General features: G+C 48.9%; 7 protein-coding genes across 7 annotated transcripts; 4 read left to right on the top strand and 3 right to left on the bottom strand.

Moving 5' to 3' along the window:
* Positions 1-1,002: 1,002 nt before the first annotated feature.
* On the top strand, positions 1,003-2,136 carry FTJAE_4727 (translation initiation factor 4E; the record flags this gene model as incomplete). The annotated part of the gene is made up of 3 exons (XM_037351161.1): positions 1,003-1,037; positions 1,090-1,890; positions 1,947-2,136. 3 exons carry the CDS (start codon positions 1,003-1,005, stop codon positions 2,134-2,136), a joined length of 1,026 nt encoding a protein of 341 aa, XP_037208200.1.
* A 464-nt stretch (positions 2,137-2,600) lies between these two features.
* Positions 2,601-4,217, bottom strand: FTJAE_4728 (ubiquitin thiolesterase; the record flags this gene model as incomplete). Its single annotated transcript, XM_037351162.1, has 1 exon — positions 2,601-4,217. The coding sequence occupies one exon, from the start codon at positions 4,215-4,217 to the stop codon at positions 2,601-2,603; it is 1,617 nt and encodes a 538-aa protein (XP_037208201.1).
* A 606-nt stretch (positions 4,218-4,823) lies between these two features.
* Positions 4,824-7,649, bottom strand: FTJAE_4729 (UTP13-u3 snoRNP; the record flags this gene model as incomplete). The annotated part of the gene is made up of 3 exons (XM_037351163.1): positions 4,824-7,345; positions 7,398-7,425; positions 7,473-7,649. The coding sequence occupies 3 exons, from the start codon at positions 7,647-7,649 to the stop codon at positions 4,824-4,826; spliced, it is 2,727 nt and encodes a 908-aa protein (XP_037208202.1).
* A 375-nt stretch (positions 7,650-8,024) lies between these two features.
* On the top strand, positions 8,025-9,765 carry FTJAE_4730 (uncharacterized protein; the record flags this gene model as incomplete). The annotated part of the gene is made up of 4 exons (XM_037351165.1): positions 8,025-8,060; positions 8,120-8,455; positions 8,513-8,691; positions 8,745-9,765. The coding sequence occupies 4 exons, from the start codon at positions 8,025-8,027 to the stop codon at positions 9,763-9,765; spliced, it is 1,572 nt and encodes a 523-aa protein (XP_037208203.1).
* A 1,384-nt stretch (positions 9,766-11,149) lies between these two features.
* FTJAE_4731 (dTDP-4-dehydrorhamnose reductase) lies at positions 11,150-12,348 on the top strand (the record flags this gene model as incomplete). The annotated part of the gene is made up of 3 exons (XM_037351166.1): positions 11,150-11,417; positions 11,473-11,925; positions 12,047-12,348. The coding sequence occupies 3 exons, from the start codon at positions 11,150-11,152 to the stop codon at positions 12,346-12,348; spliced, it is 1,023 nt and encodes a 340-aa protein (XP_037208204.1).
* Positions 12,349-14,226: 1,878 nt separating this feature from the next.
* Positions 14,227-17,075, top strand: FTJAE_4732 (uncharacterized protein; the record flags this gene model as incomplete). Its single annotated transcript, XM_037351167.1, has 3 exons — positions 14,227-14,293; positions 14,356-15,170; positions 15,234-17,075. 3 exons carry the CDS (start codon positions 14,227-14,229, stop codon positions 17,073-17,075), a joined length of 2,724 nt encoding a protein of 907 aa, XP_037208205.1.
* Positions 17,076-17,648: 573 nt separating this feature from the next.
* Positions 17,649-18,763, bottom strand: FTJAE_4733 (farnesyl pyrophosphate synthase; the record flags this gene model as incomplete). Its single annotated transcript, XM_037351168.1, has 2 exons — positions 17,649-18,572; positions 18,644-18,763. 2 exons carry the CDS (start codon positions 18,761-18,763, stop codon positions 17,649-17,651), a joined length of 1,044 nt encoding a protein of 347 aa, XP_037208206.1.
* Positions 18,764-20,513: the final 1,750 nt, after the last annotated feature.

Consider the following 20,513-nt stretch of genomic DNA (forward strand, 5'->3'; position numbering starts at 1 on the left):
TATCACCTCGACCAGTAGTTACTTGTATGAGCCTCAACTTCTCAGGCTAGGTCAGGCTATCTCGGTTGACAATAATCTCCAACCACATTACTTGGTCACCGTCGCCGGTTTTTTGGGGGGATTCTTTTTTTGGAGCGACTTCTAACGTAAGGTGGGTATCTAGATCGCCACGGTATTCATTGTACTGTTCTATGAAATCAGTCATGATTTCATATGCAGACGAGGCTAGGGATAGGTGCTTAGCATACTTACCTACCTAAAGTAACCTACCTTAGGTACCTACCTTAATCAAGCAGGTTGGACAGGCTTTTCGCAGCCTCAATGACTGGAGAGTTTTCCAGCGAGATGGGTGCTAGCTTCCAGGGCTTGCGATCTGACAGGGGCCATTGTGAGTAACTTTTAAGTACATGATCACGAGAAGAAGTCGCGAGGCTACATAAAAAGGACGCAGGCCTGTCAGTGCTGCTCGGACTTTTTTAGTACCATGGAAGGGAACGTTAGGTTACCTTAGTACATACCTAGTAGGTGGGCTGTCAGAAATTCTTCCATAGGCTAGGTACCTCTAACATACTACCAGTATCTTTCCCACTTGCAACTCTTCCAAATCAAAATTCCCGAACATCCAACAACTTCATCTTTGACGTTCTAATCTCTTCGGCTCTTTTCTGTAATACGTACTACGACACTGCGAAATACCACAACGTCACGAATTCGTCTATAACCATATTACCTTACCATATCTTTCGACCTTGAACAAATCTCGCCGTGAACCTACTGATCACCCCCCTCAACCTTGAGACAGTGTAACTCGCAACGGCCACCATCACGAACATCGACCACTATTTCTACTAAATCGACACCGACCCTACCAGCCGCAATCTATAAGCGTATCGACGTTGCACACGATTTCTCCGATTGTCTCCCTGGTCTATCCAAGGCATCCTTACCAGGTCTTCCCCGCCCTCTATTGATTTGTCGACGGACCTGTCCCATTCGGTCTTCATGGATACTAGCAACCTCTGGTCCCGCCGCACAAAGTAAGTTGCACATTCACCTACAATATGGAGTTCTCACCAATGCCCTTCTTAGCACCGGCAAGCTTTCCCTCTCAACGCCTGGACAAGGGTCCAGTGGTGACTCCTTCAATCGCAATGCCTCATTCCCCAAGCGCCAGGGTGGCGATACTCCTTCGTCGACTAAACCGAACCCTTTTAATACCACACCTGGAGGTCTAGTGTCGCCCACGAGCGGTGCCTCCAGTGCCTTTGGCCTAGGCTCTGGAGCGTTTGCTTCGTTTGGGTCGGCTAAAACCCCGAAGACTTCAGCCAATCCTTTCGATACTGCCATGGCATCAGCGGTAGTCAAGTCCGGCACGAAGGATCCATCCAAGAGTGCGGGTAAAGGAGCCAGCATGACTGCGATTTCTGAGAACAATCAGTCTGGGGTATCCACGGCAAACCCTTCGCATGCGTTAGTCGATTCATGGACATTTTGGTATCGACCACCGATCTCGAAGGCACACGGCTTCATCGAATATGAGAAGACGCTACACGAGATCGCAACTGTACGGACTGGGGAAGAGTTCTGGGAGATTTATCGTCACCTGAAACGTCCCTCTACACTCCCCGTTGTCTCCGATTTTCACCTTTTCAAGAAAGGCATTCGCCCAATATGGGAGGATGATGTTAATAAGAAGGGAGGAAAGTGGGTGGTTCGGATGAAGAAGGGCGTAGCAGACAGGTACTGGGAAGATCTCATTCTCAGCCTCATTGGTGATCAGTTTGCCGATGCTAGTGATGATGTTTGTGGTGCTGTTCTAAGTGTTCGCAATGGTGAGGACATTCTCAGCATCTGGACTCGCACTGACGGCGGTCGAGTCATCAAGATTCGGTAAGTTTCAATGGTGTGTGATCGACTCTATCTGATTTTAGCTAAATGGTGAATAGCGAGACGATGAAGCATGTCCTTAACTTTCCAGCAAGCACTCGCATCGAATTCAAGAGCCACGATTCTAGCATTCAACAACGAACAGCCATCGAGGAGCAGCGCCGTGAAAAGGCTAGCCAACATCACCACCACGACAAGCGCCACACAGGCGGACCCTCGAAGCAGGCCGCTGACCAGTCCCACCCTTAGGAGATTGAAGTGCGCTCTTGGAAACCCATCTCGGTGTAGTCTTTGTATTGTATATCATGAGTGCCTTCAAACGTCAGCGTTGAGGGGCATATTCTTTTTGCTCGATCTGTTCCTTTGTTTCCACAATCACCTTTGGGCGGAGTTGGAGAATTTTTCTGGATGGGGCTGTGATACCGTGTTTATGAGGCTTAGGGTAGGTGGACTGGACAACTAGATATGAGACATCGGCTGCGCACGACGGGCGAGGTCACGGTGATGACCTTGTTTATGAACGATGTATTACTAGCTGCGTATGATCGGGTACGGTTTGCCATAGCGTATTTCAGCGAGAGCTGCAGTTAAAAGAGCGAGCTTAGGGAGCTGATATTTCTCTCCCAGGAACGAGTAAATCGGATCCTCAGGTTGTGGTAATAAAATCTATTGTGTATGCACGGATGGAGGCTCACTATTGGCGATATTTACCATCATGGGGCCTTGCCTTTGCCCCTGGGATCTCTCCTCCGTTCCCAGATTTGGAGATATGCCTCACCAAGATATAACAGCTCGCTCTGTACTTTATCAACATATAAATCTTGACAAACCACCCATTCACCCGTCGCCTTGTTTTTCAGCTGAACCTTCCATGTCTTACGCTCCTCGCCGCTGTCAACAACGTCCTCCCGTACTCGAACAGCTTCGTGAATGACATTGGCTACCAGATCATACCAGATGGGCTCACCTGGGGGCCACTCCTTGGGGTTTGGCTCAACGTATGGTGACATGTCGAGATTACGGGCGTCAAAAGTGACGATTGTTGGGTTGCGCTCAGAAACAAACTTGTTCTGGGAGAAGCGCTTGACATGAAAGGCAAGAAAAGGGGGGAGAGGGTGCATGAGTCGGTAACGCTTGCGTTGAGTGTGGTGTTCTTGAGCCCTCTGACCGTCATATTTTGTGAGAATGGTTGTCAGGGGAACTTGAGGGATGATGTTCTTTTCGAGTTCGTCCTGAAAGAGTGGCGCTGACGGGAGGTCCAGCGTCAGAAGGAGGAAGCGCACAATGTCCACTTTGACATCCGCATCCTCAAAGCGCAGTCGATCAGTAGCGTCGGCACGAGCTGTGATGGCCTGGGATTCAACCTTCATCTTACCCTGAAATGTACGCTGGATCATGGAACTGCCAGGTTTGGTCTTGCTGCCACCGAGCCCAAGGTGGAGGTTGTTCAAGAACCAGGATAGAAAATCAACAGGATCCGACTGAGTTGTGAGGGTAAAGCGCTTATTTGAGCGCAGTGATATCTCCTGGAGAAGTTCATGAGGAGAGACGTGGGCCTTGAACGCCCTCGGATTCCAGATCTTGCGGACCAGAATGCTGCATCGCTTGACAAGCTCCGTCTTATTCGAAAAGTCCTCGAGAAGCAGGTAGTTGCGCAATGGCGCGACATGCGCAAGAGCCTGTACTATGACGTTGAGATAGTCATTCTCCTTGATGTTGTTCATTCCCACAAATCCAGGGATGTACACTTTTCTATCAAGGGTGTAGCTGGTACGTGGTGTGCGGTCCATCTCGATAACCTCCTTCTTACTATATCGCGGATCCGACACGTACTTGATGTCGTCTAGGGCGCGGCTATTGACCTCGTACCCTTCAGGAAGGACATAGACACGCTGTGTTTCTAGATTTATATAGACGTGGTGATCCTCATCAAGCGAGTGGAAGTAAGCGTGGGATTTCGGACCACGGCCTTGGAAATACTTTCCGCAGACAAGGCATGCGTAAACGTTGATGTTGGAAAGGGAAACGGAGCATAACTTCTCGAAGTCGAAGTCGAGCACGTTGCGATCGATAGTATCGAGGTAAAGGTCATCATACCCGTCAGTAGGCGCTGATTGTCTTATAGGTGCTGCGGCAGTGGGGTCTTGGTCGTCCTCTTCGTTTGCGTCGTCTTCTTGCGCCATTCCACTGGTATTAGACTCGTCGATGAGTTCGTTCGAGGTACCGTTCGGTTCAGGTGAATCAATGCCATCCAATCGAGATCTCTTGGAAGCTGGCGAGGCTACACCAACAAGATCGTCGAGGGCCTCGGAGGCCTGGCGCTTTGCCATTGTTTATATCAGACAGTCTGATGGATGTAGCTCGCTTCTGTGTGTGTGTGTTTACGAGTATTCGCAACCGTGGCCGTGGTCGCGTTGACGTGATTGTAGTTGAGACTTGAGGCGAGGGAAGAAAGATTCAAGATCCATGTATGATTGTGGTTATTGGGTGGAGCCTTGAAGCTCCCGTCAGGTCCAGGCCCACTCCGGCCGTGGAGGCCACCTAAATATCCCTGTCACAACAGATGACATTGATATATATGGGTAAAATAGATACCTAAGGCAGGGGAGAAAAAAACTTGGGACCTTGAGCCTACCTAGGTAACTAATAAAAAGATTTAGGTAACTTAGTATAAATTTAGGATGAGTTTAGGATACCCTTTATAGAGTTTATTTTATCACCCTAAACTTAGGTCTTATGTTTTCTGGCTCCCAAAGGAATACTTCTCAGATTACCTACTACCTTAGTAGTTACCTTATGTAGCCACAATATATGTACCTAGATAAGCAACATTTTGTCTATAACCTTTGTACTCCGGAATATGCCAGAATGACCATGCCTAATTACCTAGCCAAATGAACGAACATGAAGGAGAGAAAACGGATATTGGGTTTGATCTATCCTGCCATAACAACATCGTTACCCGCATCCTTGATTGGGCCATTTCCATCTTCTAGCAATGGCGCAAGGTCATCCATCTCCTGCAGGGTATATTCCACCAGATAACTCTCATCAACCAACTCCTCGATACGCTTGTAGTGCCTCTCAGTGTAAACACGAATGGCGTGCAAAACGTCCTTCAGGCTCTTCTGTCCCTTAGCCCCCTTGACAGACAAATTCGAGAACTTTGAGGCAGGATAGCTGCGAATCAGAGTCCACAAGATTCTCTGTGCCACAGGAGCTGTGCGCGCGTTTGTATTCCAATCCCGCAGCCTCAGAAGCAGCATGAAGATCTGTTCATCGGATAGGCTACCCAGTACCTCGTCCACAGCACTTAAGCCACTCAGGCTGCCCTTATCGGGGTTGTTGGTCGTAATAACTGATGTGAATAAGTTGAGAAGCCTCCCAGGGTGATTAAGCTGCAATGCAAGAATGATGGCCTCGCGGAACGAGCCAGCGTGTATGTGGTTCTCAAGCTCCTGTTCCTGCTCAATCAGTTTGAGAGCAGCCTGGGATGCGGCAGTTTGAGTCTCTGATGATGTGTCCTTCCAGAAAGTGACAGTTGAGTCACCACTTCCGGACACTATAGTGTTATCCTCGGGGTGAACAGCCACAGCCCAAACACGATCCTCATGATTATCAAGTGTGCAGTCAGCTTCGCCTGAATTGGCATCCCAAACCTTGACAAGGCCATCACCACCGGCGCTTGTGAACTGGACTCGCTTCTTGGACTGTTCTGGACCAGCGGGCATGTTCAACCATGCAACTTTCAAGACACTGTTAGAATGGCCCTCGAAAGTCCTTACACAAGTATAGCTGGCAAGATTCCATAACTTGATGGTCTTGTCACCACTGCCAGTGAGGACAGCGCCCTTTCCAGTAACAGGCCCATCCTCGCCTTGGATCGCCGGCATATTGACAGGAGAGAACTGAACTGTCCAGACACCACGCCTGTGACCACGTAAGATGCCCTGAACTTCACCCTCCTCCACTGACCAAATTTTGACAGTTTTGTCTTGAGATGCGGAGGCAAAAAGTTGGCCCGAGTGGTGAACATTAATGGCGTTGATGTCTTTTTCGTGAGCCTTGCGAGTGAAGATGGCCCGAGAGCCAACCTTTTGACCCTTCTGCTGAGCCTCGCGGGGAATATCCCATTTCTTGACGGTCTGGTCTTGAGACCCAGTGATGAGAAATGAAGGAGGATGGTTAAGGGGGTCTGACCGAGCTGGCGAGGACTGTGGAGGTACGCCCTTGGGCAAGGCAACAGCACCCAATGATTCAGCATGACCGGAGAAAACAGCCCAGCAGATATAGGAGTTGTTTGTTGGATCTATGCGCCAAAGACGGGCGGTGTTGTCTTTCGCTCCGGTAGCAATCCAGTGGCCTGACCAGTCGATATCGAGTGAGATGACAATTTCATCGTGACCTTTCAGCAGAGCAACATCTTGACCAAAGTAAGGGTTTGAATTCGAATCCCAGTCGGCGTCCCCATCTCGAGCCTCGGTGACTGAGACAATCCTGATGTCCTCCGAGTTTGTGGCCAAAGCAACCATCGAGCGGTCCGGAAGCAAATATCCGAGATCGATTATGTCGTCGTGTGTGCCTGATATCCTTCGGAAGGGTTCTGGAGCAGGGAGGGAGGTGGTCTCTGCCTTTCGGGGAGGTCTATATAGTGCAAGAGTATGATCAACCTGGACAAGAAGAATAAAAGGGAGACCAGGGCGGTAAATGCCAGACACAATCCCTTCCTCTTCACTCTTCGCAGATTGCTGGGGAGTGATTTCCTTGCCCATATCCGTATCCCAGATGCGGAGAGAACCATTGGCACCAGCGGAATAAGTCAAGCTTCCATTTTCGATAAAGCCAGCCGCCTCGACCAGTTCGAGGCAAGGAACAACTTTGCGAATCTTCCAGGATCTAGCGTCCCACCAGGTTATGGTCTTGTCTCTGCCTGCGGTAACAAGAGCGTTTTGTTCTGGGGAGTAGTCAAGACCTTGGATATCCGAGACGTGCGAGTCCAAATTGGCAACGCAACTACGCTTGTGCAGGTCCCATACGCGGACCTTTCCATCTTGTTGGCCGCATGACAGCCGGAAATTGGCAGTGCTTGACTCCTCCTCTTCTTCATCGGGCTCTTCTTGACGCTTGGTTTTCATGCCCTTCCTTGAATGACTGTCGCTCGGCCGAGCAGCAGCTTCGAAGAACAGAAGCGCTGATACCAAAACAGAAGAACCACGGAAAGTGTGGGTAACAAAGCCACCGATAATATCCCAAACCTTGACAGCTCCATCGGTTCCTCCGGTGGCCAACAGGGTGCTGGTCCTGTCAACTGCCATAACGACGACTGGGGTAGTGTGTGCTTTCACTGTCCTTGTGAGTGTAGCGTCAATAGTTCCGTCTCCTTGCGACACTCTCAAGGTGTATATTCTCATGGATAAAGAGCGAGAGCATATGATAAGGTGAGATCCAGAGGGTGTTACTATAACCAGTATCAGTTGCTTGCACGTTTGAGCCGTCTTTTGGAGACTGACAAGTTAATGTGGAAATGAGCTCTCCATCCTGAGAAAGTCAGTCACGGTCTAATGTGATTTGCACGTGGTCCTTACACCCTCAATTTGAGCCAAATGCTTCCCGTTTGTAGGATCTGTGAGAACTGCATCCTCGCCGAGAACTGTGGCTAGAATACGTGCGCTATTGTCAATAGCTACTGACCCTCCTGTGAATATGGGGCGTATGACATGGTTTACGTCAAACGTGGTCTTCAACGGCTGCTTATTTGCCATTGTATTTTTGTGATTTTGAGTTAACAAATATTCGATGTAAAGAATATCATGGGTCTGCGCATGAGGTTTCCTAGTAATTTTTTTTTGGCGCCTTGTTAGAGACATACATTTGATTGGCTTTCAGGCGCATTAGCTCATCTACACCAGCCACATGAAACGCCACATCTTCGTTCATCGGGTTAGCCGTCATGACTTCAGTTGAACAACCGTAATTCATTGCAGCCAACGTAATTTCATTCAGCAGATCGTCGACACGCAGGGAGAGCTCACGCACAGAACTTATAGGGCGAGGGCGACTTTTAAGTCACATCATAAACTGTCCATGAAGCGACACATGCCCGCCTTGGGTTTGATGAGTGCGTACTTACCTTCATCATGGGAATGCAGGGCCCCTTAACTGCCCAAGCGCTTGTAAGACATCCTTTAGCTCGAGCCGTCGATTGCTGCTCTCGAATTACTGACACTGTCAGGGCCGATCTCCTTATGATGATGTTGTTGAATGGGATGATGATCATGACAAACCACCAAATACCAACGACTCTGGCCAACAATATGACCATCGAGGCCGACCAATCAACCCTGAAACCAAAAGAGTCAACAGAGACATCATTCGTTCCCATAATGAAGTTATGCTAGTTATTGGGGTCGCTGAGCAAGAGAATCCAACTACAAATCCAGAGGCCGAGTCTGATAAACGTCATGCCATGTATGAGGATGACGTGGGCACTAACCTTGCCTTCTCAGCCCTTCGCTGTGTGGACGCTGCCGGTGCCTTTGGGCTAGATGGCTTCCGTCAGCGAGTTTTGGTGTGTTTTGCAAACCCTTTCTGTCCCATATACTAACTAGGTGCCTTGCCATGACAGATTTACAAACGCTATTCTCACATCCCGTTTTGGGATTTGTATGCACAATCCCGAAGTACCTTTTCTATCTCCCAAGATCTTCTGCCTGGTGCGTCTGTCAGCCTTTTCAGTAATTACATCGACCGACAAATCGCTCTATTGTGGCGTGACAGGCCCGACAGGGTGTTTGCTCGTCGACTGTAAGCATTTTCCCCAAAGCCAATTATTAAACTTCGCAGCTTACAAGCAGCAGAGCCCATGAAGTCTGGTCATACGTTCGGGTTCATCTAGAGCTATACATTGCTCTGAAACGGCTTGGCCTGGCCTCAAGCACTAACTGGCTTCCAAGCCTATCCTTCTTCGTCCCATTTACTCAAGATTCACCAGTTCCGCTTCCCCCACTAGCGAAGGACCTGTCTTTCCAGTCTCTTTTACAATGGGTTGGAGGCCTGTGCATATGTTCGACGCCGTTTCTCGTCTGGATAATGTATCAGAGACTTATCCGTGACTGGAGACCCCAGATTTGGGCGAGAATCTTTCGGTGGCTACCGAACACTGGTTCTCTCCCTGGCGTGACCAACAGCTGGATGCAAGCCGACAGGTCGGGTGACAGATCAGAGCACCGGCGTGCTCGGAGCACAATCGATGATGTTTCGCCTATACGGCCGATCGACGGACAAATGCCCAACGACACGGGCCCAGTAGAAGCTGTTCGGCGGCCAAGTACTTTCTCAGCGCGTGGGGATGACTATGCAACTGACGAAGAAGATAATGAAGGCCTTAGTGCCACCTTGATCAGCTTTGATGTCGAAGCCACAGCTGAAACCAGCGAGGCACCTCCTGGACTCTGGAGCGCTGAACTAAGACCAAGCGTTGAAGCAAGGGGAGCACTTCTGCCTACAACCACCTACTGCGATACAATGCTGACGCAGCTGCCCCCTTTGATTGCCTCACATATCTTTACTGATGCCGTTTTGAGATTGGTGACTGCACCGTGGGAAGCAACCGCTCTACGGTTGATGGCCCATAGTCTCCGTCAACGGTTTAACCTCCCAACTCATGATTTTTGTGAAATTAATATTCTCAGTCATCTCGATTTGACATTCGCTATCAACTTTTTGAGTACTCAAGTGCTTCACTTAGCTTTATGCGGAGAGGTTTGGGCAGCCTTCACGACAGTGGCCACAGTCTTACACACAACCCCTGACGAGTGGCGGGAGGCCGAGGCCGAGGACCAGGAGAAAAGACAAGATTGGATAGATGAGACTGTTTAGCCAAGGCCCGATAACTCCAGGTCTTCGTACCGCACAGCATATATCACAATGCAACTGTCCAATATGAACGACTTGAACATGAATTCCACATTTTTAATCAACACTGCGAGGTTTCCTTATCGACTTACTTGCGTTCTTTGATGCTCTCAGTCGGGGTCTTCCTGACCCATCTGGGGAACAGACCTGGCATTGGATGGATTTCTTTGCCCCAATCGTTACCGTCAAGCCCTCCAAAACGTGTGTCATGTTTGCATCAGATCTTGCGTTGCAGGCATGGACTGGCTAAGAAAACATAATGCATGGATGTTTCAAAAACAACCCCCATGCCTGACTGAAGGCCTATGCGACTATGGCTGAACAATCCGCTTGATGCGCTGCATAGTAGGGATGCACGCAGAGGCTAAGATACCGGGAGAAGGGCGTTGAATATGGATGCATTGTCAAAGGAACCTTGCTATCTGATGGGTTACAAGACGTCACATACTATTGTCTGACATGTATGTGTTGAATAGCTGGAATATACACAGCAATATAAGGTAATGTGAAAACCATTACACCTTTCTCAGATTAGTCTCATATCCAATTCCTTCAATCTACTCATATCATGGAGTTACTGTTATAAGTATCAATTGCAAAGCTATTCAACGAGAACCAACAAAACTATTCTAGACTGGCACAACAAAAAACTTATGCCGAGGGGTTATTGTGAGCATTGACTTATCTCGGTACGGATACACCGACCGTCTAGGGAGGAAAGAAAGCCCAAGACCCCAATCCTAAATAGATAAAAAAGACTTAGACAATACAGCATAAGTTTAAGATACCTTTTACTGGGTTATTTTAACACTTTGTATCAAGGTCTGATATTTTCTTGCTCACGGAGGACTGGGAGGAAACGAAGAGTATGCAAGTTCCAGAACAGGACTAGTGAGTGGTCTTAGAGGAGCTATATACAGCGTACATAACTAAAATATCCGACTACGATTCAAAGACATACTTATAGTCAGAGGAAAGTGGTACAATCCCGTATCACTTATAAATCGGGGTGCTTCTAACCGGCGTAGCACTGAGCCTCAATTGTACTCAATAGTAGACAAGCACCAAAGCTAGCACAATAATACGATGCAGATGCGGTACAACTTATTCCATATAATGCTCGCTAATTCTCTTGTCGTAGATCCTGGTTTAAAATTCATGTCTATAGCCGTGTAGCTTCCGTCATTTCTTGCCCCTCATGATCATGTTAACCCCCACCTTGACTCTTTTTGATGATGACGTTTCAACTGCTACTTCAATTTCCAAACCAACCTCATTAGTAACCACCCGAATCCTACAACTGAAAATTCACATCAAGAATATCGATTATCCTGCAAACTACTGAGTAATGTCTGAGCGTACTGTCCTTATAACCGGCGCTACCGGCCTGCTGGGTCGTGAGGTCGCTACAACGTTCGGCCTCAAGAACTGGAATGTCAAAGGCACGGGGTATTCTCGCGCAGATGGAGTCAATACTTTCAAGATCAATCTAAGCGATGAGACGGAAGTGGGAGAGTTTCTGGATGAGACCAAGTTTGCAGTCCCTCCCCTCTATCGATGCTGTGCCAGTAGACTGACGTTACTATCTACCTCCAGACCACAGGTTATTGTCCACTGTAAGCTACCTGGCATGTTTCATTCGTACAGAGACTAACCAATGACGCACGAAAGGCGCTGCTCAAAGGTTCCCAGACAAGGTCGATAAAGACCCCGAAAGTGCCCGTGAACTCAACGTCGCTGCGAGCAAGGCACTCGCTAAGCTGGCCGCGGATAGAGACATATTTGTCATATATATATCAACCGACTACGTGTTCCCCGGTACGCCGGGGGATGCTCCGTATGAAGCCGATGCCAAGCCTCGGCCTACCAATCTTTACGGCCAAACGAAGCTGGATGGTGAGAGAGCCGTCTTGGACACGCTGAAGCAGGTTGGAAAGGAGGGCCTGGGTGTCGTTCTTCGAGTTCCTGTCCTTTATGGGAACGCTGAGACGCCAGCCGAGAGTGCGGTCAATGTTCTTATGGATGCACTATGGAAGGCACAGACACAGGGAGCTGAGATTAGCATGGACCACTGGGCAATACGCTATCCTACGAACACAGAAGACATTGGTAGGGTATGCCACGGTATGTCTCACTCTGCTTTTGACCACCAGGTTTCAAAACCACGGTGTCATTTGAACTAGTCTTGCCAAAACTCCTTGAGGGCAACAAGTGCGCGAGAAAATTCCGCTGATATTAAGCACAGATATTTCCGTCAAGTACCTCGATGCTCCAACTAAGGAGCGATCTTGTCTTCCCCGAGTTCTCCAGTTTTCCTCAGAGGATCGAATGACGAAGTATGAGATAGTGACACTATTTGGTGAGATAATGGGCCTGTCAACGGAAGGGATTAAGCCCAACACGGAAGGGAATGACCCAAATGCCAGTGTACAGCGACCTTATGACTGCCACTTGAGCACAAAGGCGCTAAAAGATCTGGGAATTGATGTTTCAACCTGCGACTTTAAAGGCTGGTGGAGACGTGAGGTTCGCGCATTTCGCAAGTAATAGGGAGCACTGCCAGCAAGGAGAGCTGCATTCCGGTGTGGGACATGTATTCTTAAGAGGAAAAGTTTCAGATGAGATGGTGGGTTCCCTTGAGTCGTGCTCGGTGGAAAAAGGGAGCATGTCTTGGGCGCAGAACATGACTGAAGACACGACGTATAAAGAAACCAGACCGCGAAACTATCACTTCATTATTTCATTCGCTGAACTGAAGACTGATAAAAGACGACTATAGAAAAGTCACGGCTTGGTCATGTCTTTGTCAGATCATAACGGGATATCAACTCAGCACGTTTCTATTGTTGGGAACTCTTTTGGATTACCTAACTACTAGGTATGGTATATAGTACCTACCTACCTACCCCGTAGGTAGGCAGTGTTTAAAGCATCTACCTTAACCAGGTACCTATGACGATTTACCTACCGTAGGTCGCTAAATAGTTTGTTGAGACATGCAACTCCCCTTGCACTAGGTATGTAGTTGCTAGCAGGACTCTAGAATACGTTTTGCGGCGGATAAAACAGAGCTGGCGTTCACACGGTCGCAAGCCGCCATGTCTAAAAGCGCTATCTTCATTGAAATCGGCAATTTTTTTCTCTGTAAATCCGTTCCCATCCTGGGGAGTATCTTTGCGTCCTAGGTAACACTGGAATGAATGTCTAAAGGGAGCAAGTTGCACCTCGGCCCTTAAAAGCCCGGCCTCATACCAGAGACTCGCCTCTTGCACCTGGCCACATACCATTGCTGCAATTGAGCGGGTTTTTATTACATTGACGAAAATAGAGCTTTGTCTAGGGATGAGTTTGAAATAGCTGGTCTGCACTTTCTCGTCAAGTCATGTGGTGCTTGCTTCTGTTATTATCAATGCCGACTCCCGCCCCCTTCAGCGCTCTCGCCTTGGATTCTCGTCGACTGCTTGTTCAAATTTCAAATTGCAAAAATTGTGGCCGCTGGTTGCTCTCTTTACAGCATCTTCTTTGAAAAACTTACACGATCAGCTTAACTCAAGCTCTTATTCCAATATCAGCAATCAGCATTGTTCACCTGGTGTGAACGCTTTTTGAGTTTCGGTCTCGTATTATCTACAAACGAAAGCAATCGTTTTCTGATCATCGAATTGAAAATTCACGTTCTCATGGATGCTACTAAAATCCATCGGCTTTTCTTCTCGGTCGTCGTTACCTATCATTTCTCAGCTTCCTTGGAGTAGACATACCTGATACGAAAACGCCCTCCTACCTAAGATCAACCCTGTTGGCGATCTTAAGCGACGGCCTGCCCAATCTTCTTGCAACGACGGATCGATCCGAAAACCTTGTTGGACGCTTCAGGTCCTCAAAGGGTCCGATAGGGCTGCATCGGTGCTAATCAAGGGTCCATTCACCACTGCAGGAACAAGTTCGTTAGCGGCAGCACCATTAATATGTCATCGTCAGTGGCGGTCGCGACTGCCCCATTGCAATTCCATGACTACTTGCAATTCCCAATCAATGATACCAAACCACCAATACCGGACTTCTCGAAATATAGAAATTTACGCGGGAAAAGTGTGTGTGCTGAATCTCGAAAAACATTTGAGGTTTATGCCGACCCGCCATCAGAAGGGGCCCATCTTGCCGAGGGGGATTGTTACCCGCGACTTGACTCACCAACATTAGTCCCGCGAAGCGTTCGACGCCGGTCCAAGAGTGTGACTTCGTTATTAACTCTAGCCCGCGAACGAAAACTTATTGAGCCGGTGGTCCCAGCGCTGCCGTCCCCCTCAGTCTCGGTTTCAGTTGGCAATCGTGGAGTCGAATTCTTGAAAGGTCTCGCGGAGAGTGTTACAGGGGTCATTGGTAGCCTCTCTCCACGAATTGCGGCCAGCGCTGGTAATGACAATGGGCCCAATAGGCACCGTCAGGATTCGTTGTGTTCTGTGCCTTCGATCATTCGCTCCCCGGTTCCGTCAGTATTGGTGTCGCCGTGTGCACAAAGCTTCGCTGGCGCATCAGGCAATTTAAACTTAGCTTCAGCAGAGTCTCAGACCGCGCCGTCGCCCGCTGTCCCGCCCGGCCCCAGTAGCCCCCTGGCAAGTCCGTTATATGTTCTAACGCCTAAAACTACGAACATCCCACCATTCCTTTCGAACTTAGCCTCGAAACCTCTACCTCTACGATCTCCAAATTTGAACCAAGAATTCTCCCGCAGCACTGCGCATCTTACTGGTCGTGACCGCAGCCGCAGTCGAAGTCGCAGCCACAGTCGTCCTCGGGGCCCAGACTTATTCAAACCCCTTCCACCGACATATGCCTTTGATCTGCCAGCTCCAGAATCACCTATACTTCGTACCGTGCCATCTGCGAGCGATATTGCCAGATTTAAACGTCGCAATCTACACGCCTTGCGAATCAATACTGAAACTGCTGAACGCGCTGCAAAGATCGAACGAGAGGACCTTGAGCGCGAGGAAGACGAATCTGAACGCCTAGCCGACATAGTTGCCCGTCTTGAAGCTGAGACTGATCGTATCCTCGCCGAGCAGAAGAAACGCGACCTAGCCCGCCGCCGGGCGCAACTGCCGACTCCTTCCCCTAAATTTCCACGGTTTCTTGTTCTTGACAAGTTTTCATTTCTCTATCGCAGTCGGCGATCGAATGCTCTGACAAGCCAAGCCGGTACGCCAAGCCCAGGGGCACCACCAGTCTTTTCTCTTGATCTCAGCCGGCCTACCAGTCCTGACGAATCTTCATCACCAGGAAAAATGAGTTTCATAGAACAGGGTGGTAAAGGTATCGTGCCAGGCACTGACGCCCCAACTTCGGCCAGCAATGGAGGTGAGAGAGTAAGTTGTATCCCTAATCCTTAAGTGTGCTCATTCGGATTCTAACCTGATTTTTCGCCGCAGCGCGTGTGCGTACGATGCCTATCATCAGTCATCAATCTTCCTGTCAACACTGATACCTCTCCTGTTGATATCCTCTACTCGACTGCCAACCTGACCAGCCATGATATCGATCCCAAGGCCAGTGTACTGATCGAATGCTACGTTGAACTTGGTCTCGAACGGCGCCTACGCCGTTACGAAAGAATTCGTGACGTTATGAATTCTTGGGATCGCGACCAGCAGAACTCTCTTCTTGTTGTCACCAATGATATCTCACAAACCGATGATCCTGATCTCGATATGAAGTCTGTGCCACGAACACCAAACCCTCCCCCAGGCTTCACGCTGCAAATGTACCACTCTTCCAGGCCAGGCAAATGGAACAAGCGATGGATCACCTTGTTGGAATCCGGCCAGATGTTTGCTTCCAAGAAGCCTGATTCAAAGGCTTCGGACAAAGACAGTACTGTCCTGTGTCATTTATCAGATTTTGACATCTATACCCCAAGAGAGAGTGAGGCCAGGCGTCATCTAAAGGCCCCCCGGCGCTTTTGCTATGCTGTTAAGAGCCAACAGAAGACGTTCGTTTTCCCAAATGGCGAGAATTTTGTTCATTTCTTCTGCGCTGAAGACGGAAAACTTGCTAGGCGTTTTCTTGAACTTGTGCAACGTTGGCGAAGCTGGTATCTGGTCAATAAGCAGGTTGACTTCGGGAAGAAGGACAAGCCTCCACAACTTGCCATGCATTTAGAAAACGACACGGTTCCCAAAGCCATTTCCAGATCGAAGAGTTCTGCCGCATATAAAGGGCATAGTACGCAGGTTTCCGTTGACGAGACGCCATACACCATCGGTGCTTTCCAGCCACTTCTTGATATGGACCGTTTTGATAAACCCCTGGAGGAGTTCGGCAAAGATCTAGAACAGGACAAACAAAAACATGGAGATCCCGATACTGAGTTTAGAAGTGGACTCGTCCGGAAGGCGACCTGCAAACAGCCAAACGTCTTAACGAAGTCTAAATCAATACATCAAAAGCATAGATCACCGCCAACGCCTCGGGACGAGGCGCAATTCTCTTCTACGGGGCTTTTGGGACAAGTATATGAAGAGAAACGCAAGATAGCTGAACGGGCGCCTGTCATCAGCCCCCCTCCCACCAACGCGGCTTTCACAAAAGGAGCCTCGCTCCTGGGTCAAGGTTATGAGCAAAAGCGCAAGATTTCTGAGCGAGCGCCTGTCAACAACAGTGTTCCTTCAACGAATGCCGGTTTCACAGAGGGTCCTTCACTTCTCAACGGTGGTGTTGTCTCGCCAACGTCTCCTAATGAGAATATGGCAGATTCAAAATCATGGTTTCCTTTGGGAACAGATCAGTCTTCTCAGCCACGCTACCGTAGCCGATCTGTCCGAGATTCCAATAGGCGTCCTACCACGTCTGAGAAGGTCCCAGATATGCCCCAGCCGCTAGTCAATCTTACCAACAGCTTCCCTGAGCCACCTCACTGGCGTGAGAATAAGGGTCGTGGTGTAAAAGCACCAGCCGGCGGTCCCTTAATCAGTCTCGCTACCGGGGGATCGACAAACAATTTATTCAACACTCGGAGTGCCTCTGGTCTTGTTGGGCAGTCTCGACCTCTGCCCTCTTCTTCGTCTATGGCGGTTGGCAGCCGTCCTCGGAGTCGGTCTATCGCAGGAACTCAACCATCGCCTAGCCATGCCCCTCCTGTTCCTCCTTTGCCAATCCGATCGTTACGTCGAGAGAACACTGCGCCGCTTGAACAGTCTCGTGGCCGTGATCCTCGTCCGCGAGAGCCATTGATCAATCGAGCCGGGACGACGGGCTTCTCGTCAAGGAAGTAAACAGAGGCCGGAACCTTGCTTCCTTTCGCAAACGAGGGTTATTGAAGAAGAAGATTATGCAGTTATGTCCATCATGTCCAAAGAACAAACGTCCCTCAATCATGACTTTGTGGCCTTCTTGACGAATCAGAATATTACATAGTACTGGTTTGAGTGAATAGGAGTGGAAGCGCCAAAGAGAAAGCAGTGCCAGGTTCGGGCAGGGACCTGCGATTTATGTCTGGTTATGCCGTATTGTGTTCCTTCTTGGCGTTTTCCCGGAGTTTTTGTTTTGTATGACTTGTTTCTTGATCTTCTATATATCCTCGAGCAAGAGCAGAAGCTCGTATTGGTACAAGATGGCGGGTTCCATCCTTACCTTGAAGAGTGGGTTCACCATACGTTTATGATATCAGCTATCTTCTTCATATCTTCTTAATCTGATTACTTGGTTCATCGTACGTGCCGCTGGGTCTATACGGAGGTGACACATCTGCCACTTGCGCTTTGAAAGCAACCTTTGGAATTTGGTCGTCTATCGTACCGCTTCTTCTGTACTAATGTATGGATATGATTCAATTCAGAGCTTTTAGTTTACTTGCTGCGCTTGTAGATCTTGGCAAGGAAGGCCTCGAAAACAGTTTTCTTGAGACCATCGTTCTCATCGATGTTAGCAATGCGCTCACGAATCTGGCCGACAACTTTTTCCTCATAGTCGAGATAACGCTGCTCGAGATTGAGGTCATCGTAAAGCTTTTTAACGACCTTCTCCTTATCATCGTCCTTACGGCCATAGTTTTCCTCAAGAATCTTTCGCTGCTCAGGGGTTGCTACGGCTAGGGCCTGGTTGACGAGCCAAGAGCACTTGTTATCTTTGATATCAGTGCCGATCTTGCCTATATGCTCAGGCTTGCCGAAGTTGTCAAGATAATCATCTTGAATTTGGAAGTACTCCCCGAGAGGAATGAGGATATCCTCAGCTTGCTTGAGGTTGCTGGGAGTGGCGAGGTTGAGCTGGTGAAGGGCGAGAGCGACGGGGAGGTAGAATGAGTAATAGGCGGTCTTATAAATGACGATGAAACTATACTTCTCAAGAGAGAAGTTGTCGAGGTTGACATTGTCTTCAGGAGCGGTGAGGAGGTCGCACAGCTGGCCGAGCTCGGTCTGAAAGGTGGTCTCGTGGAAAAGCTCGATAAGATCGACGTAGGCGGGGTGAGAGCGGAAGTACTTCTTGAGAAGCGTGTAAATGGCGGATTCAAGCATGAAAGCGTCGTTGATAGCTATCATGCCAACACCCTCCTGGCGATACCAGCAGGGCTGGCCACGGCGGGTAATGCTCGAATCCATGATGTCGTCGGAGACGAGAAAGAAGGCCTGAAGGAGCTCTGTCATCCAGCCAAGCGTAGCAGCTTGGAAGTACTGCTCCTCGGTAAGAGGCTTCTCGAGGAGGAGGGAGACGGAGTCGGGGACGGACATGCCGCGGTTGCATTTTCCACCGAGAGGGTTGACTTCGAGAGACTATGAAGCAATGTGTTAGTTCAAATTAGAACTCGATCGATACTGAAGAACAGCTTTCATTTTATCCTTACTCTTTTGTACCAGTCGAGCTGCTCTTGAGGCAGCTTGTAGGAGCGGGCATGGTCGAGAAGAGCCTCCTCAAGCTTGGGGTAAACGGAGTTGAACTCCTGAAGGGTGGTTTGTTGAGCCATCTTTGCTGAATTGTGTCAAGTGAGCTACGTGTGCGCGCTGAAAAGGAAAGGTAACCCGGAGAGTCCTTCTTTGGAAAGGAAACGAAGAAGGGAAATGAAACTCAGAAGTGAGAATGACAGACTGATCTTCGGAACATGTACGATAATTACCGGGCAATTATCTATTAATCTCGATAGACTGGCGGGGTCTTTTTTAAGAAGGGATTTGCTCAGCGCCCCTCTTCCCTTATTTGCGAATTGGAGCAGGAGGACTGTGGACGCTTTGATTTGCTCGGTGAAGCCAAACAAAGGAAGACCCCGGTTCAAGGGACCAGTGAAGGGGTGGGGCACTAACTACTAAGTTAGACCAGCCTAATCAAGCTGCTCTCACCGCCCGGCAACCCCACCTACCTACCTGGTCTAGCTGGTCTAGCTGGTGTACCTTAGGCTTAGGTCGGTGGTTGACGAAGGAAGCAAACACAGAACTCACCTCAACCTTGGAAAATTTACGATATGGCGTGCAACTACCGAGGCTGATATATGTATTTAGTCTTAAAAGGATACACATTTATTAAAGTCGTCAGTGGCTCATGAAGGGCTCAATCATGGAACCCCAAGAAACCTCAATGGCAAAGGATCCGTTGAGGTTTTTGATAGCACCGTATCTGGCAGAAATCTAATAGCTGGGCAAGAAACGACAGACTAGTACGAAGTTATTGGTTGTCTGAAGTTAGATGCTGTTGTTATTGAAAGGTCAAAGTTTTTGACCAGACGGGAGGTATCTGCTTCTGAAACCACTAGATATCCTTCCTACAAACAATGCCCATGGGTCCTACATTCGAAGCATTATCTAAATCCTTGAACTCTTAACGCCATGTCCTTCCATAGGTACCTAGATCAAGCCTAACGGTTGGCTTCTTCTTTATATTGACTGATCCCTTGTGGCACAACATACTTGATCCGATCATACCACTCCGCATCATTCTCTTGAATCACGGCCAATGCATCCAGCAGCGCTCTCTCTGATGCACCATCCCTCATCATCACCACGACGCACGCTGTGTTGAGCTCTGCGGTGCGAAACCCTCGGACAAAGGTTTCCACATCGTACATATGCGCGAGGCGAGTATGCGTCGGCGTACTGTCCAATTCTCTACACTTCTGGATTGGCGTAGATTATCAATAACGTCTCATCGATGACGGCTGCTGACATGCATCGGATAGACCAATCTGCGCATGTACATACCTGGCAGTCCTGGCACCTCGCTCCCACGGACTTGACATAGTTGTTACACTTCCTACTACCCCAACGATGGCTGCAAGGCCAATGCATCTTGGTTTGTGAAGTCTTCTTCTTTCGTGTCTCAACCGGAATATTTGATACGTCGGTGTTGTTAACGAGTTCACTGTTCTCTTGATGTATGCTCAGCTAGAAATTCAGTTCACTTGTCGAATAAACGCCGTGTGCACTCGCTCTTATACTATATTTCGCTCGGTGACGAAGCTCGACACGGTAATGGTTCGGTTCGCACGTGCTGCAGAGGATTGTGCGAGGTTGTATCGGACACTCATTTTGTGAGACTTCGCTGATATTCACAGCCGTTCGAGTGTTGTGATACATGTCCGTTGACTGGAAAAGCTGGCTAATGCACCTGTGCAAGAGAGTCAAGTGCTGGATCTGTGGCTTTTGACGAAGGCGAAGATGTGCGGAAACACCGCAATGGTCCTGCACTCTCTTTGAAGGGCAAAGTGTGAGCAGCAGTAAGCCGTG

Source organism: Fusarium tjaetaba (assembly GCF_013396195.1).
Source record: "Fusarium tjaetaba strain NRRL 66243 chromosome Unknown NRRL66243_c0000090, whole genome shotgun sequence".
Taxonomy (NCBI): domain Eukaryota; kingdom Fungi; phylum Ascomycota; class Sordariomycetes; order Hypocreales; family Nectriaceae; genus Fusarium; species Fusarium tjaetaba.